Source organism: Microtus ochrogaster, unplaced genomic scaffold (genome assembly GCF_000317375.1).
Source record: "Microtus ochrogaster isolate Prairie Vole_2 unplaced genomic scaffold, MicOch1.0 UNK60, whole genome shotgun sequence".
In the NCBI taxonomy this organism is placed as follows: domain Eukaryota; kingdom Metazoa; phylum Chordata; class Mammalia; order Rodentia; family Cricetidae; genus Microtus; species Microtus ochrogaster.
In genome coordinates this window covers 952,672-966,633 of record NW_004949158.1, presented here as the reverse complement: position 1 = coordinate 966,633, position 13,962 = coordinate 952,672, and the positions used below count along the sequence as shown (strand labels likewise).

Below are 13,962 nucleotides of genomic sequence, written 5' to 3'. Positions count from 1 at the left end.
ACTAGCTCTTGTAGACCAGGCTGGTCTCGAACTCACAGAGATCCTCCTGCCTCTGCCTCCCGAGTGCTGGGATTAAAGGTGTGCGCCACCACTGCTCTGCAGTTCCTTAATTTCTACATGGCATTTCACATGCGGGCTTCCGAAATGATTTTTTGCTAAGTTGCTTTGCCAACACCATCAGTTGTCTTCCATATTTTGCATTTAGGCATTCTCCAAAGTTAGATTTCTCTTTCTGAAGATTTATAGTCTAACCAGGTATCAGGGATCATGTCTGTAATTCCAGCAATTGGGAACTTGATAAAAGGGAATTGATGTAGATTTGATGCCCTTCTTGGCATACATTGTGTGTTATAAGTTCAGGCCAGCATGAGTAACAGAGTATGAGGTACTGTTTCACGATGAAACCAAGAAAACAAAAGCCACAAAGAGGTGCAGTTAATATAGGCAAAATCGGGACTCACACCTAGAATTTCAGCACTTGAGAGTGCTAAGGGAAGAAGATTGCCAGCCTGGGCTACAGAATGAGACCCTGTCTCAAACAGACAAGCAAAAACAAAAATAACACTAGAAATACATTTGAGACTCTAAAGTGCTGGTGTTTGCTCTGCTGTCTTTGGTGACTGCATTTCTAGTCACATCCCTGTCACTTCCACTCTAACATTGATATTCTCTCGTCTGGGTTTCCCAATCTGCTGATGGCACCGCATTGGTCCACATCTTTTTTTTTTGTTTTGTTTTGTTTTTGTTTGTTTTTGTTTTTGTTTTTCGAGACAGGGTTTCTCTGTGGCTTTGGAGCCTGTCCTGGAACTAGCTCTGTAGACCAGGCTGGTCTCAAACTCACAGAGATCCGCCTGCCTCTGCCTCCCAAGTGCTGGGATTAAAGGCGTGCGCCACCATCGCCCGGCTGGTCCACATCATTGAGGTGTAGAAATACTTGACTTCTTTTTCCCTTTGCCCTTTGATTACAACATACAGCTAGACTTCTGTTTTAGTTAGGATTAGCACTGCTACAATGAAACACGATGACTAAAAGCAAGTTTAGTAGGGAAGGCTTTGTTTGGTTTATACTTCCACATCCTTGTCTGTCCTTGAAGGAAGTCAAGGCAGGAACTCTGCAGGGCAAGAACCTGGAGGCAGGAGCTGATACAGAGGCCATGGAGGGGTACTGCTTACTGGCTTGCTTCCCATGACTTGCTCAGCCAGCTTTCTTGTAGAAATCAGAACCACCAGCTCAGGGATGGCAACACCCACAATGGGTAGGGCCCTCTTCCATCAATCACTAATTAAGAAAATGCCCTAAAGCCTGCCTACAGCCCAATCTTATGGAGACATTTTCTTTATTGGAGTTCTCTCCTCACAGATGACTTCAGCTTGTGTCAAGTTGACATAAACTAGCCGGCACAACTTCTGACTGTATCATTGCATTTGCATTCTGTGTAATACCCTTTCCTTCCCTTCTCATCCACAGTGCCCTAGATTATTTATTGCCTAGGTTAATTTGTGGCTTCCTAACTGACCTTAAGCATTTTATCTTCTGCACCAGTATTGATATTTCTCCCAAAATAATGATTCTGGTCTTGTTTTGTTGTCTCTTGTTTGTAGAATACAGTGTAAACTTTTTACCTTCTATTTAAACTCCCTTTTTCTGTTTTTTTCTCCCACTAGTACATCTCACACTCCGCTAACCTGCAGGACCGGTTGCCAGTTTGCATGTCCTTGGTTTCCTGACTGAGCTGTTGACTTGTCTTTAGCCTTGTTCTCTGCCTGTCAGAAATGCACATATTTTGTGAGGCCCAGCCTAAATGGTATCTTACAGTATGATAAGTCAGAAGCAGTAGCCTCCTAGGATTTACTGTGTTCATATCCCAGGAAAGGAAGGCCTGTGTTATAAGCATTGTTTTGACTCTGCTCCCTTCAAAGATTTCAATTTAGCATTCTGCTTTTGTACAGTTTATTATAAAGTGAATATGCTTTTCATTTTTAACTTTTTTTCCCCCACCAATAGGTTTATGCTAAAACTATAGATGGGCAACAGACCATTATTGCATGTATTGAAAGCCACCAGTTTCAACCCAAAAACTTCTGGTAAGAAATAGATGTTCTGTTCTTTTTGTATATAATTTATATTGAAAAAAAATATAAAAAACTGAGGTTTTATTTTCAAACTATCTTGGGATAGATTATTTGATTTAGAGTCTTTGTTTCTCCATCTTTAAAATTAAGGATTTAATCCTTCCATTTCTAAGACTGTTTTTCTCGTGTGTATGTGTGTGTTGTTTTAGTTTTATTTACTTATTATTTTTTTTCAAGACGGGGTTTCTCTTTGTAACAAACAGTCCTGGCTTCATTTCTAAGACTTTTATAATTGTTTCTTTTTGAAAAATGCTGTTTGCTAGCTGGGTAGTATTGGCTCACGCCTTTAATCCCAGCATTTGGGAGGCAGAGGCAGGCAGATCACTATGGGTTTGAGGTCACCCTGATCTACAAGAGCTAGTTCCAGGACAGGCTCCGGAGCTCCAGAGAAACCCTGTCTTGAAACCCGCCCCCCAAAAAAAGAAAGAAAAGAAAAATACTGTTTATTATACTGAGTGAGAATATGTAATTCAAGTGGCTACAAGATTTAGAACAGCTGGTTCAGGAGCAGCTAAATGCTGGACATATTAAAGAATCTACTAGCCCTTGTAATTCTTCTATTTTTGTATTAAAAAGAAATCTGAAAAATGAAGAATGCTGACAGACCTAAGAGCCATAAATAAAGTATTTCAGCCTGCAGGCTCTCTACAGCCTGGAATGCCTTTGCCTTCTCAGTTATCTAGAGAATGGGCTATTATAGTTATTGACTTAAAAGACTGTTTCTTCACTATACCTTTATAAGAAAATGATAGGGAAAAATTTGCCTTCACAGTGCCTACTTAGAATAATTCTCAGCCAGTCAAGAGATATTCCTCCCACAGGGAATGTTAAATATTGGGCGCCTGATAATGTGAGTGGTATTGCAAGAGTTACAAATTGCCTTTATTATGGAGATACAAAGGAAATGGGATTCAAAGGAAAACCACAAACACACAGAACACTGGACCAGCTCCTGTGTCTTGCCGCTCTGCCCCAGGGAAATATAAACAACAGCATAAACTTGCTTCTGCTTTGACCTCCCAAGAGAGCAAGCACATTTCTTTACCCTGCATATCAGTTCACACATAGTACCATGCCCTAAGGGCCAGTACGCCAAACGCTATTAGCTGAATTAATTCCCACAACAAGTATGTAATTCACAAAGTATGCAGTTGAAAGTCTTCAGTTTTCCTTGAGTTGGGAAACTCAACCAATACCTGGGGCTGATTGTATAACTTAGTGCACCTAAAGCAGGCTCTCCTGACTTGAGAAGACCCTTCTATGATCAGAACAGGTGTTTCTGCCTCTATTGACAATCTTGAGTCTGTCGCATTGAAAATAGCTCCACCACACAAACTTCTGTGCCAGAGCACCTCTTTCTTGTGCCTGCTGCTAGTCCTGCAGCATCATGTGTATGCTGTGTTTTATAGGAATGGTCGTTGGAGGTCAGAGTGGAAGTTCACCATCACACCACCTACAGCCCAGGTGGTTGGAGTGCTCAAGATTCAGGTAAGAGGGCAATGTATGTATAGATGATGGTTAAAATAAAGGTATCATTTGCTCTTCATTCTGGTATTAGAAATAAAGACTAATAGAGCACTTCCATACGATGAGCAAGGCCCTGGGTTTGATTCCAGTACCACAAGGAGGGGAGAGAGCACTAAAGTATATATTGATGTGAAAAAGAGGTCAGTAGCAGGGAATGGAAGTAGGAGCCTCTTTCCCGGGAGCTACTTGAGAAGAGAGCTATTCTGGGTTGATGGAGGATGACTATATAGCACATACTGCTGGGTTACTTTTTAGGAATAATCAAACAGTAGTTTTAGGAAAGAATAAAGTAAGTGAGTATTAAGACGTTAGGAGGGAACTGGGTACCAGGCATGGTGGCACACACCTTTAATCAGGGGCTTGGGTGGGTGGTGGTGCTCAGTGAGTTCAAGACTAGCCTGGTCTACATAGTGAGTTCTAGGACATCCAGGGCTATGTAGAGAGACTGTACCTTTTTTTTTTTTTTTTTTTTAATTAAAAAGAGTGTTAGGCCTGCAGGCATGCATGCAGGCAGAACACTGTATACATAATAAACAAATCTTTTTTTAAAAAGAGTTTTATTATTGAACTTTTATTTTTTGACAGAAAAGTAGATTGTTTTGTTTTGTTTTAGACAGGGTTTCTCTGTGTGCGACCCTGGCTGTCCTGGAATCTGTTCTATAGTCTAGGTTGACCTTGAACTTACAGAGAACAGAAAAGTTTTTGATTAAATTTAAACTAAAGCAGAGAGGTTCTAGAGAACATCCTGATCCTGTCATCTCCTGGAGTATCAGTAGTCAAGTGGAGCAGATTTTTAATGCTGATGTCAGGACAGAGGCAGCTGAATGGTTGCTATTTGTGTGGGTTATCCTGGTGTCTTTGAAGAGGTGACACTCTAATTCAGGTAGTTTATTTTCAGTCTAGCTAACTGAGGTCAGACTAAATAAGTCTGATAAATTATACTATCAGTATCTAACCATACCTATATTGTATTGTGTTGCCTTTAATAAAAAACTAGCAAGAGTTGCATTTTCAAAGTATGATTTAAACAAAAGCATGCCTGTGGGAGAGGTACGTAGTCTACTGGTAGAGGGCTAACCTAACATGGACAAGCCAAGGAATCTGTCCCCAGCACCAAAAAAAGGAGCATGTAAAGCCTACTACATACATGCAGGTGCTGCTGGCATTCATCTTTATTACATGTATGTTATTATCTACATTTTTACCTTTCTGGTCTCAGGAACATACTCCAGCTCAGGCAGACAGGATAGAAATGCTGAATCTTTTCTCTGAGAATAACCTTCAGTGAACTCTATGAGCTGATAGATAAATATGGTAACCTGTACCCTACCAATAGAATAATACTGGCATGTTCTGGCAGCAGAGATTGGTGCCCACAGCTGCAACTGGCCCAGCAGTCTCCTTGCAAAACTTCCTCTAGTTTGACGAGTTTCTTGCTAGTGCTTCCTAAGTAGATTACCTCACAAATGTGCTAGCTACTTCCCCTCACATCTTTTTCCTGGGGCCTTCCTCATGGAGAGCCCAGCTGAAAATAACAAAGCTATCTTTCTGGTTTTGACAATTAAATCCACAATGTGGCCTAATACTTCAGACTTTTTATAACTGTCTTTAATCAGGCAAATTGCTATATATTTATGTAAATGTATTTCTTTTTCAGACAGAAATAGTAATTTTTGGTTTGTCTTTTCCAGTGCAAACCTATAGTTAGAACATGCACAGAGTGACGGTTCCTGACAAAATTTTATATCAAGGCCTAACACCTCTTTGTTTCTGCTTACGTTTTTGTTTGCTGTCTTTTTGAGACAGGATCTCCTATAGCACCCGGGCTGGCCTTGAACTTGCTCTTATATAGCTTAAGATAACTTTGAAGTGATCCTCCTGCCTCATCCTCTCGGGATGTAGGTATTGGCCACCAACTAGGATTTATTTGTATGCTTGGGATGAAACTCGGAGTGCTAAAAAAGCTCTCTGCCACTAAGCAAAATTTTCAACACTGAGTTTTGGAATTGTTTTGGTTTTAAGACAGGGTCTCTTGTTTTCCTCTTCTGGCCTAGAGCAATTGTGAGCCTTGAATACCTGTCCTCCTGCTTCCACTTCCAAAATGCTGAGAATAACTGGCCTGTGCCACTACATGGCTTGTTTTTCTTTTTAACTTGAGACAGAGTGTCACATATACCCAATTTCCTGCCTTGTCCTCCCAAGTTCTAGGAGCTGGGACTGCCACTTACTTTCCTTTTAATAGTCAAAATAAGGACTAGCAAGATGGTCAGCAGATAAAGGCATCTGCTCTCCAGTCTGATGGCCTGCGTTTATTACCCAGTTCCCAGATGATGGGAAGGAGAACTGACGCCTACAAGCTGTCCTTTGACCTCCATACATGAACACATATGCACTCAATAAATGATTTGATTTAAAATAAAGTAAAAATCATAGATATTGAACATCATTTGGAAAAGTTATCGAGATACTTACCTTTTATATTTTCCATTGTCAAATTTGTTATTCTATAGATTAAAGTAATCTATGAGAAGTAATCATTTTTAAAGACTTAAATTAATAGCGGCACATTGAAGTTTATATAGTCAGTGGGACTTTTGTGTTTTGGTTTTGTTTCATTAGTAACTAAATTGTGGAGATGGTTCTGCTTTAGAGCAAGTAGAGTTTAAGTTGAATCTAAAGTCATGTTGTTGGTATAACATGGTATAACATGCTCATAAACCTGGTGTTTTTCAGATTTTCATTTGAGTTTGTAACATTGAAGCTCACTGCCCTTCTATTCTTTTCCTTTCTTGTTGTTGTTTCTGTTTTTGTTTTTCAAGACAGGGTTTCTCTATCTGTCCCTGGTCATTTTAGAACTTGCTTGTAGACCAGGCTAGCCTTGAGCACACAGAGATCCTCCTGCTGCTGCCTCCCAGTGCTGGGTTTAAAGGTGTACACCACCTCTGCCCAGCTCCATGTTGTAATTCTTCAGAAGCATAACAGATCATCATGGCCCAGACCTATAGTCCTACCTATTTAGGAGACTGAGGCAGGAAGTATAGGGTGAGACTTTGTCAAAAGAAAAAAAGAAATTAAAATTTAAAAGAACTGTGACAGAAGTTCAAACTAGTTACATATTCTTTTTTGTTGTTTTTGGGGGGTAGAATTTCACTCTGTATCCCATGCTGGCCCCGAATTCACTGTCTAGTTCATCTTGGTAGAAGTCCTTTTGCTTCAGCTCATTCATACATCATACCACCATACCTGCCTTTTCTACTTTAGCTCTGAAAGCATGTCTGGCCTTGCATAGTAGGTCTTTGACAGGGTGCTTACGTAACATGTGGGAAGTCCTATGTTTAATCCTTAGGACTAGATAAGAAAAAAACAATTGTTGATCTTCAGCTGCAGGCAGACCAAGGCAGGCAGAAGCAGCAATGATGGGCTTGAAAAGGAAATAAGCAAAGTGTCTTTTTGCTCAAGTGTGTGCAGGAGTAAAGATTCTATTTAGATAGCTGTAACAAAATCCTTCTGATTGGGTAATTTATAAACAGCAAGTTAATAGTTCCCACTTGTATAAGGTGCTTTTATTTTGACACAATAAAACACTATGACCATAGGCAGTTTATAGAAGAAAGCTTATGGTTCTGAGGGGGAGAGGCAGAGTAGCAAGTGACATGGCAGCTGGAGCAGGAAGCTTAGAGATTGCGTTCTCAACCTCAGGCAATGTTGTAATAAGAGCGGTGGGGCTGCATCCCTGGCACCGGGCCGCCCGCACGGCTAGCTTTACCCAAAATAATTACATGGAAACTGTATTCTTTTAAATACTGCTTGGCCCATTTCTATCTAGCCTCTTCTAGGCTAATTTTCACATATTAATTTAGCCCATTTCTAATCATCTGTGTAGCCCACTAGCTGGCTTACCAGGAATGATCTTAACCTGCGTCTGCCTGGAGTGGGAGAATCATGGCGACTCCTTGACTCAGCTTCTTTCTCCCAGCATTCTGTTCTGTTTACTCCACCCACCTATGTTTTAACCTTTGAGGACCAAGCAGTTTCTTTATTGCTTAACCAATGAAATCAACAGATAGAAAGATGACCCTCCTCCATCAAGGCAAAAAGCGAAAGAGCAAACTGAAAGTAGGATGAGACTGTGAACTCTCAGAGCCACCCACCCCTGACAATGTGTTTTCTATCTAATGCTGTTGCTGAATTTGGGGAGGACACCAACTTTCAGTCCATAGCACTAAGTGAAGAAAATGACATCTGGACACTCTTCCCATCACCTCTAATAAGATAAAGTTTGAGTTCTTGATTTGGCTCTTAAGGTCTTTGCCCTCTTCACTATCTAGCTTCAACTTGGTAGTCCAGTGTGTTGATATATTTGTTTCACATCTGCTCATATAGTGAGGTCTTTGTCCTTCCCTCAACTAAACCAGTGTGCTCCATTTTGATGCTTATCCCCTTGCTGGGTGACCCCATCTTGTCTGCTGAGGACACCACTTTTATGTTCAAGACCCTGTTTATAGCTGGGCGGTGGTGGTGCACGCCTTTAATCCCAGCACTCGGGAGGCAGAGGCAGGTGGATCTCTGTGAGTTCGAGACCAGCCTGGTCTACAGAGCTAGTTCCAGGACAGGCTCCAAAGCCACAGAGAAACCCTGTCTCGAAAAAAACAAAACAAAACAAAACAATAAAGACCCTGTTCAGTTTTGGGGTTTTGTTATTATTTGTTTTCCATTTTACAAATAGCTTCCCTAATCCTGTTCTGCATGGCCAGTTTGTAGTCCTTTTAAAAGAGTTAAATGGATCTTGTAACTTGCCCAAATCTCCAAGCCTTGCAAGTCTTAGAACTACTGGTATGACTTGTATTCTTCCCTCTTGAAAACTGATTTTTGATTGTAGCTTATCACTTTACCTTACATATTCAGACTGTGTTGCTGTTTTGTGTTATGGGGCTAGAGAGCGAATCTGGGAGGCAAATTCTCTTCCACTAAGCTACATCTGTAGCTACAAAAATGCTTCCATCATACAACTTTTTACATATATTTATGGGGAAGGGGTGGTGGATGTGTCATAGTGCGTCCAAGGAGGCCAGAGAACAACACGAGGGAGTTGGTTCTCTCCTTCCACCATGTAGTTCCAGGGACTGACCTCAAGTCATCAGGCTTAGAAGCAAGAGTTTTTACCCACTGAACCATCTCAATAACCCAACACTTATTTTTGTAATTTTTAAAATATTATTTTTACTTTGTGTGTATGGGTATTTTACCAGCATGTGTGTCTCTGTACCTTGTTGTGTGCCTGGTGTCCAAGGAGGTCAGAAGAAGATCTCAGATTGCCTATAAATAAATTTATGAGTGGTTCTAACCTGCCATGTGGATGCTGGGAATGGAACCTGCGTCCTCTACAAGAGCAGCAAATGTTCTTAGCCACTGCACCATCTCCTCAGCTCCTCATTTTTGTGACTTACTAATAAACTTTTGGTTTTCCGTCCTCCCTTTAGCCTTTGAGCTTTTCCTGAACACAGTGTGGTTTACTTGCCAATATTAGTAATTATGCAAAAGGGAAAATATCTCAGTTAGGTACTAGGGTTCATTACGAGTTCTTGATTTTCATGGATAAAATCTGATGCTCAGTGGTTTTCATTTTAATTATTTTGATACTGTTAGAGTGGGATCTTGTCACTTGTGGTGGCTCACTACTGTAATCCAAGCACTTGGAAGATGCTGTGTAATTTGTATGATTGCCTCAAATTCCAGAGCAGCCAGACTCTGTTTCAAGAGAAATAGCATGTCAGTGTTGCATTTGTATCGTCATGTATAGTCCAGTGCCTGTAATGGAGCAAGCATGTTTGTTAAACTTAGAAATCTCTTCAAAAGATTTTTGATACTCTTTTCATGAATTTTCATATCATTGTGAATTGTCATTGATTATATTATTTATTCTGAGTTGTTAAAAATTGTTCCCTCAGCACGACATACATTTCTGCATGAACTATGCATAACCCTTCTCAAATATTATCTCTCACAGGTTCATTACTATGAAGATGGCAATGTTCAGTTGGTCAGTCATAAAGATGTACAGGATTCAGTCACTGTTTCTGTGAGTATGCAGTCTGGGATATCAACCTTGCTTGTCTTTTTTAGAAAATTGGCTTTGCACCTGAGAGACAACTGTGCAGATTTGAACAATTTATGTCAGTGCCTCTTATTACCAAGGATCTGTACTGGTTAAAGTCTTTGACTAAAAAGATAGTTGTCATGTCCTCAAACAACCTTTTTGTTTTTGGGGGGACGTTTTGTTTGAGACAGGTTCTTGTGTATCCTAGTTTGTCTCTAAACTTGTTTGTAGCCATTGATGACCTTAACTCCTATTTTTCCTGCCTCTACCTCTCTACTGCTGAGTTAACAGCATTATAGGTGGATCAGAGCAAACTCCAGGACAGGCTCCAAAGCTACAGAGAAACCCTGCCTTGAAAACCCGATAGATGGGTGGGGTGGGGCGGGGCGGGCGGACGGACGGACGGACAGACAGAGAGATAGATGGATGGATGGATGGATAAAAGGCTGCTCGGCATAGGTAGGTAGGTAGGTAGGTAGGTAGGTAGGTAGGTAGGTAGGTAGATAGATAGATAGATAGATAGATAGATAGATAGATAGATAGATAGATAGATAGATAGATAGATAGATAGATAGATAAAAAGCTGCTCGGCATGGCAGGGCATACCTGGAATCTTCACACTCAAAGACTGAGGCAGAAAGATTGTTGTTAGTTTGAGACTGGTACAGACTACAACATGAGATATTATCTCTGATAAAATAATGAAAATTCAGTGAAGTTAAAATATTTAATTAAAAATATGTTGACATAGTTTTTATTTTTTTGGTTTTTCAAGGCAGGGTTTTTCAGTGTAACAGCCCTAGCTGCCCTGGAGCTAGCTCTGTAGACCAGGCTGGCCTCAAACTCACAGAGATCCACCTGCCTCTGCCTCCCAGGTGCTGGGATTAAAGCGTGTGCCACAGCCGTCTGGCGTGTTGACACAGTTCTATAATTTCAGCATTTGGGAAGTAGAAACAGGAATATCAAGTTCAAGGCTAGCAGCCTTGGAAATAGGAGACCTTGTCTCAAAACATTTTAATAGGTCATCCTGAACTGTAGAAGAACTTCAAGGTCAGCCTTGGCAGCTTAGTGAGGATCTCTCAAAATATAACTCGAGTTCGAGGCTAGCCCAAGATATGTGAGACTCTCCTTGTAACAAAAGAAAAAGGTGGGGGCTGGAGAGATGGCTCAAAGGTTAAGAGCATTGCCTGCTCTTCCAAAGGTCCTGAGTTCAATTCCCAGCAACCACATGGTGGCTCACAACCATCTGTAATGGAGTCTGGTGCCCTCTTCTGGCCTGCAGGCATACACACAGACAGAATATTGTATACATAATAAATAAATAAATAAATAAATAAATAAATAAATAAATAAATATTATAATATTAAACAAAAGAAAAAGGTTTCAAGGCAGAAGCCAGGTATGTTAGCCATACCTGTACCTGTAAGCCCAGCTATTAATAAACCTAAAACAGGAAGATAGAAAAGTTCAAGGCCAGGCTGGATAGATAGTTCAATGGTTAGGGTCCCTGTAATTCTGGCTCCAAGGGACCCAACACCCTCTTGAGGATTCTGCAGGAACCTGCACTCAGATATGTATAAGCCTACATACAGATGCACACATATGTACATAATTAAAAATAAAATAATTCTTTAGAAAAAAAGTAAATTCAAGGCCTGCCTCATCATAGAAGTTTGCCATGGGGTCCTGTCTTAAACTAAACTTTTTAAAGTACTTTCTGAGGGTAGGTGGGGTGGGGAGAGATGACTCTGAAAGAGGATCACAGTTTAGTTCCCAGCATCCATAGTAGTGGTTTGCAGCCACCTGTAACTCCAGCTCCAGAGACCTTTTCATTTGGCCTCTGAGGGCAAATATGCACACACACATATACACATAAATAAAAAATAAATCTGGAAAGGGGGCTGAGAAACTGAGTATGGTGGTATATACCTGTAGTGCTAGTTAGTACTTGAGAGACGAAGGCAAGAGAATTGGACATTAAAGTTATCCTCGGCTACACAGCAAGTCAGTGCCTGTTGCAATACAAAAGACCTTGTGTCAAAAAAGAAAACATCCCGGGTTGTGGTGGCACACACGTTTAATCCCAGCACCCAGGAGGCAGAGGCAAGAGGATCTCTGTGAGTTGGAGGCCAGCTTGATCTACAGAGTGAGTTCCAGGACAGCCAGGCCAGTCAAGGCTATACAGTGAAACCCTCTCTGGGGCGGGGAAAAAGACAAAACAGAAGAAAAGAAGGCTGAGGATACAGCTCAGCAGTAGAGTGTTTGCCTGATATGCATAAGGTTCAGTCTGAAGTACTGCACATGCAAATAATTTCAGGATAGGGTGCTATGTTTGGGGAATAGTTAATGGTAAAATGGAGAGAACATTGATTCTTATGGCAAAGTCCTAGATTTAGTCATGTCCTTTTTTCTATCATTGATACATTAGTTTATTTGAGGGTGGTGTACCATGCCATTTATACAGAGGTCAACCTATGGAAGTCAGAGTTTTTCTACCACTGTGAAGGTTCTAGTTGTTGAACTCGGGTTGTCAGACTTGAGGGCAAGCATCTTTTCCTGCTGAGCCACCAGGCCCTAGGTCCTTTCGTTATTATTCATAAGCTGTCTAATTTTGGTCAGGTCATTTAAGGTTCTGTTTTGTCATCTGCCAAATGAACATGCTGATAATAGCATATCCACTTCACAGTGTTTTCTTAGGATTAAGAAGAGAGAATGCGCACATGAGCACTGAATAAGCTAGGATCATTGTACAAGTGTCAGTTCATGGGGTGGGCTTTTCTGAGTCTTTTCATTGCTTACCCATTTTTAGAAAATATTATTCCCCTCTTTTATTTCATTAGAATGAAGTCCAAACTGCCAAGGAGTTTATTAAAATCATAGAGAGTGCAGAAAATGAATATCAGGTAAGAAGATTTGGAAGTGTTTTTTTCCTGTGGTTTTGTTCAATCCTTTATATCCTTTACCATAAGAATATGCACTGTTGGGCACTGCTAAGTGTGAGACTACAGACCCTGCAGTTTGTCTGTCATTCTGCTCACAATTATGAGACTGTAGCCATGTACCAGGACTACAGATGAGTTTGATTTGCTTTTAAGATTGAAGTAGAGCTCAACATACATGTTGTCCTGTGTCCTTTCTAGCATGCCCTTTGTCTGATTACCTTCCTGTTTACAAACAACTCATCATCAATTATCTATTGCAGACAGCAATTAGTGAAAACTATCAGACAATGTCAGACACCACGTTCAAGGCCTTGCGCCGGCAGCTTCCAGTTACCCGCACCAAAATCGACTGGAACAAGATACTCAGTTACAAGATTGGCAAAGAAATGCAAAATGCTTAAAGACCAACTGTAGGAGTCTCCAGTACAAAGAAAGAAAAGGATTCAACATGGTGTGGTCATATGATCAATAAGTGATTTATAAACAAACAAGAGTGATATTTTGCTAGTTAACAAAGTTAACAGATCTTCTAGCCTCATGGAATACTGTTGAGCCTACAGCACTGTCTTGATTCTTTTGTGTGTGTGTGTTCTCTGCTTTGTAATTTTCTGTTATCACTATATCTACTTGTAAATGCTTTTTTTTTAATTCTGCTACATTTAATGTCAAAGAGATCTATCCTGAAGTCATTTTACTGTTTAGAAAATTTCCTAGACATGACGTCCTGTTGCTGGTTTTTACAGAGTATTTGGTCAGTACTTTTTACCCCATGCTTTAAAGCAATTCCAGTGCTTCAGTGGCTTTTCCTGATCCACCAGTTGCTAAAGAGGCTATGTTATGAACTGTAACTAAGTGGACGACACACTCCTCTGTCTGACTGCTTTGATTGTTTATAGCATCTCACAATTATAGTTTTCATACATTTGGATTGGGGCTTTTTGGGTCCATGTTAGGAGGCAAAGGAAGTTTCTTGAATATTCCATGGCAGCAGCTTCTCTGGGAACTTATTTTTAAATCCAAAGACTTGAACCACATCCCCTGCACATGAACGTTTATTTTCATTCTCTCGTCTCCTCCCATATACTTCCATTGTAGCCATAGATGTCTGCAGGAAGTGCAGCTTAGAGAATGCATTGGGGGAAACCAGGATTGTCAGTCAATCACATGGCCCTATTTTCTTTAATGGGAAGAAATGCCTGATCACCTGGAATGATGGAATGACAGGATCAAACAACCTGGTGATCCTTTGCTATTCTGTTAGA

The 13,962-nt window shown here is 40.6% G+C and overlaps 1 protein-coding gene across 1 annotated transcript in view; it reads left to right on the top strand.

Moving 5' to 3' along the window:
- Nucleotides 1-13,956, top strand: part of Capza1 (capping actin protein of muscle Z-line subunit alpha 1) — a 46,675-nt gene extending 32,719 nt beyond the window's left edge. Inside the window, exons 6-10 of the mRNA XM_005369769.3 lie at nt 2,006-2,085; nt 3,543-3,621; nt 9,668-9,739; nt 12,599-12,661; nt 12,961-13,956. Coding sequence (XP_005369826.1) covers nt 2,006-2,085; nt 3,543-3,621; nt 9,668-9,739; nt 12,599-12,661; nt 12,961-13,101 — 435 coding nt within the window. The 3' untranslated portion in view covers nt 13,102-13,956. The remainder of the gene's footprint in view (nt 1-2,005; nt 2,086-3,542; nt 3,622-9,667; nt 9,740-12,598; nt 12,662-12,960) is intronic.
- Nucleotides 13,957-13,962: the final 6 nt, after the last annotated feature.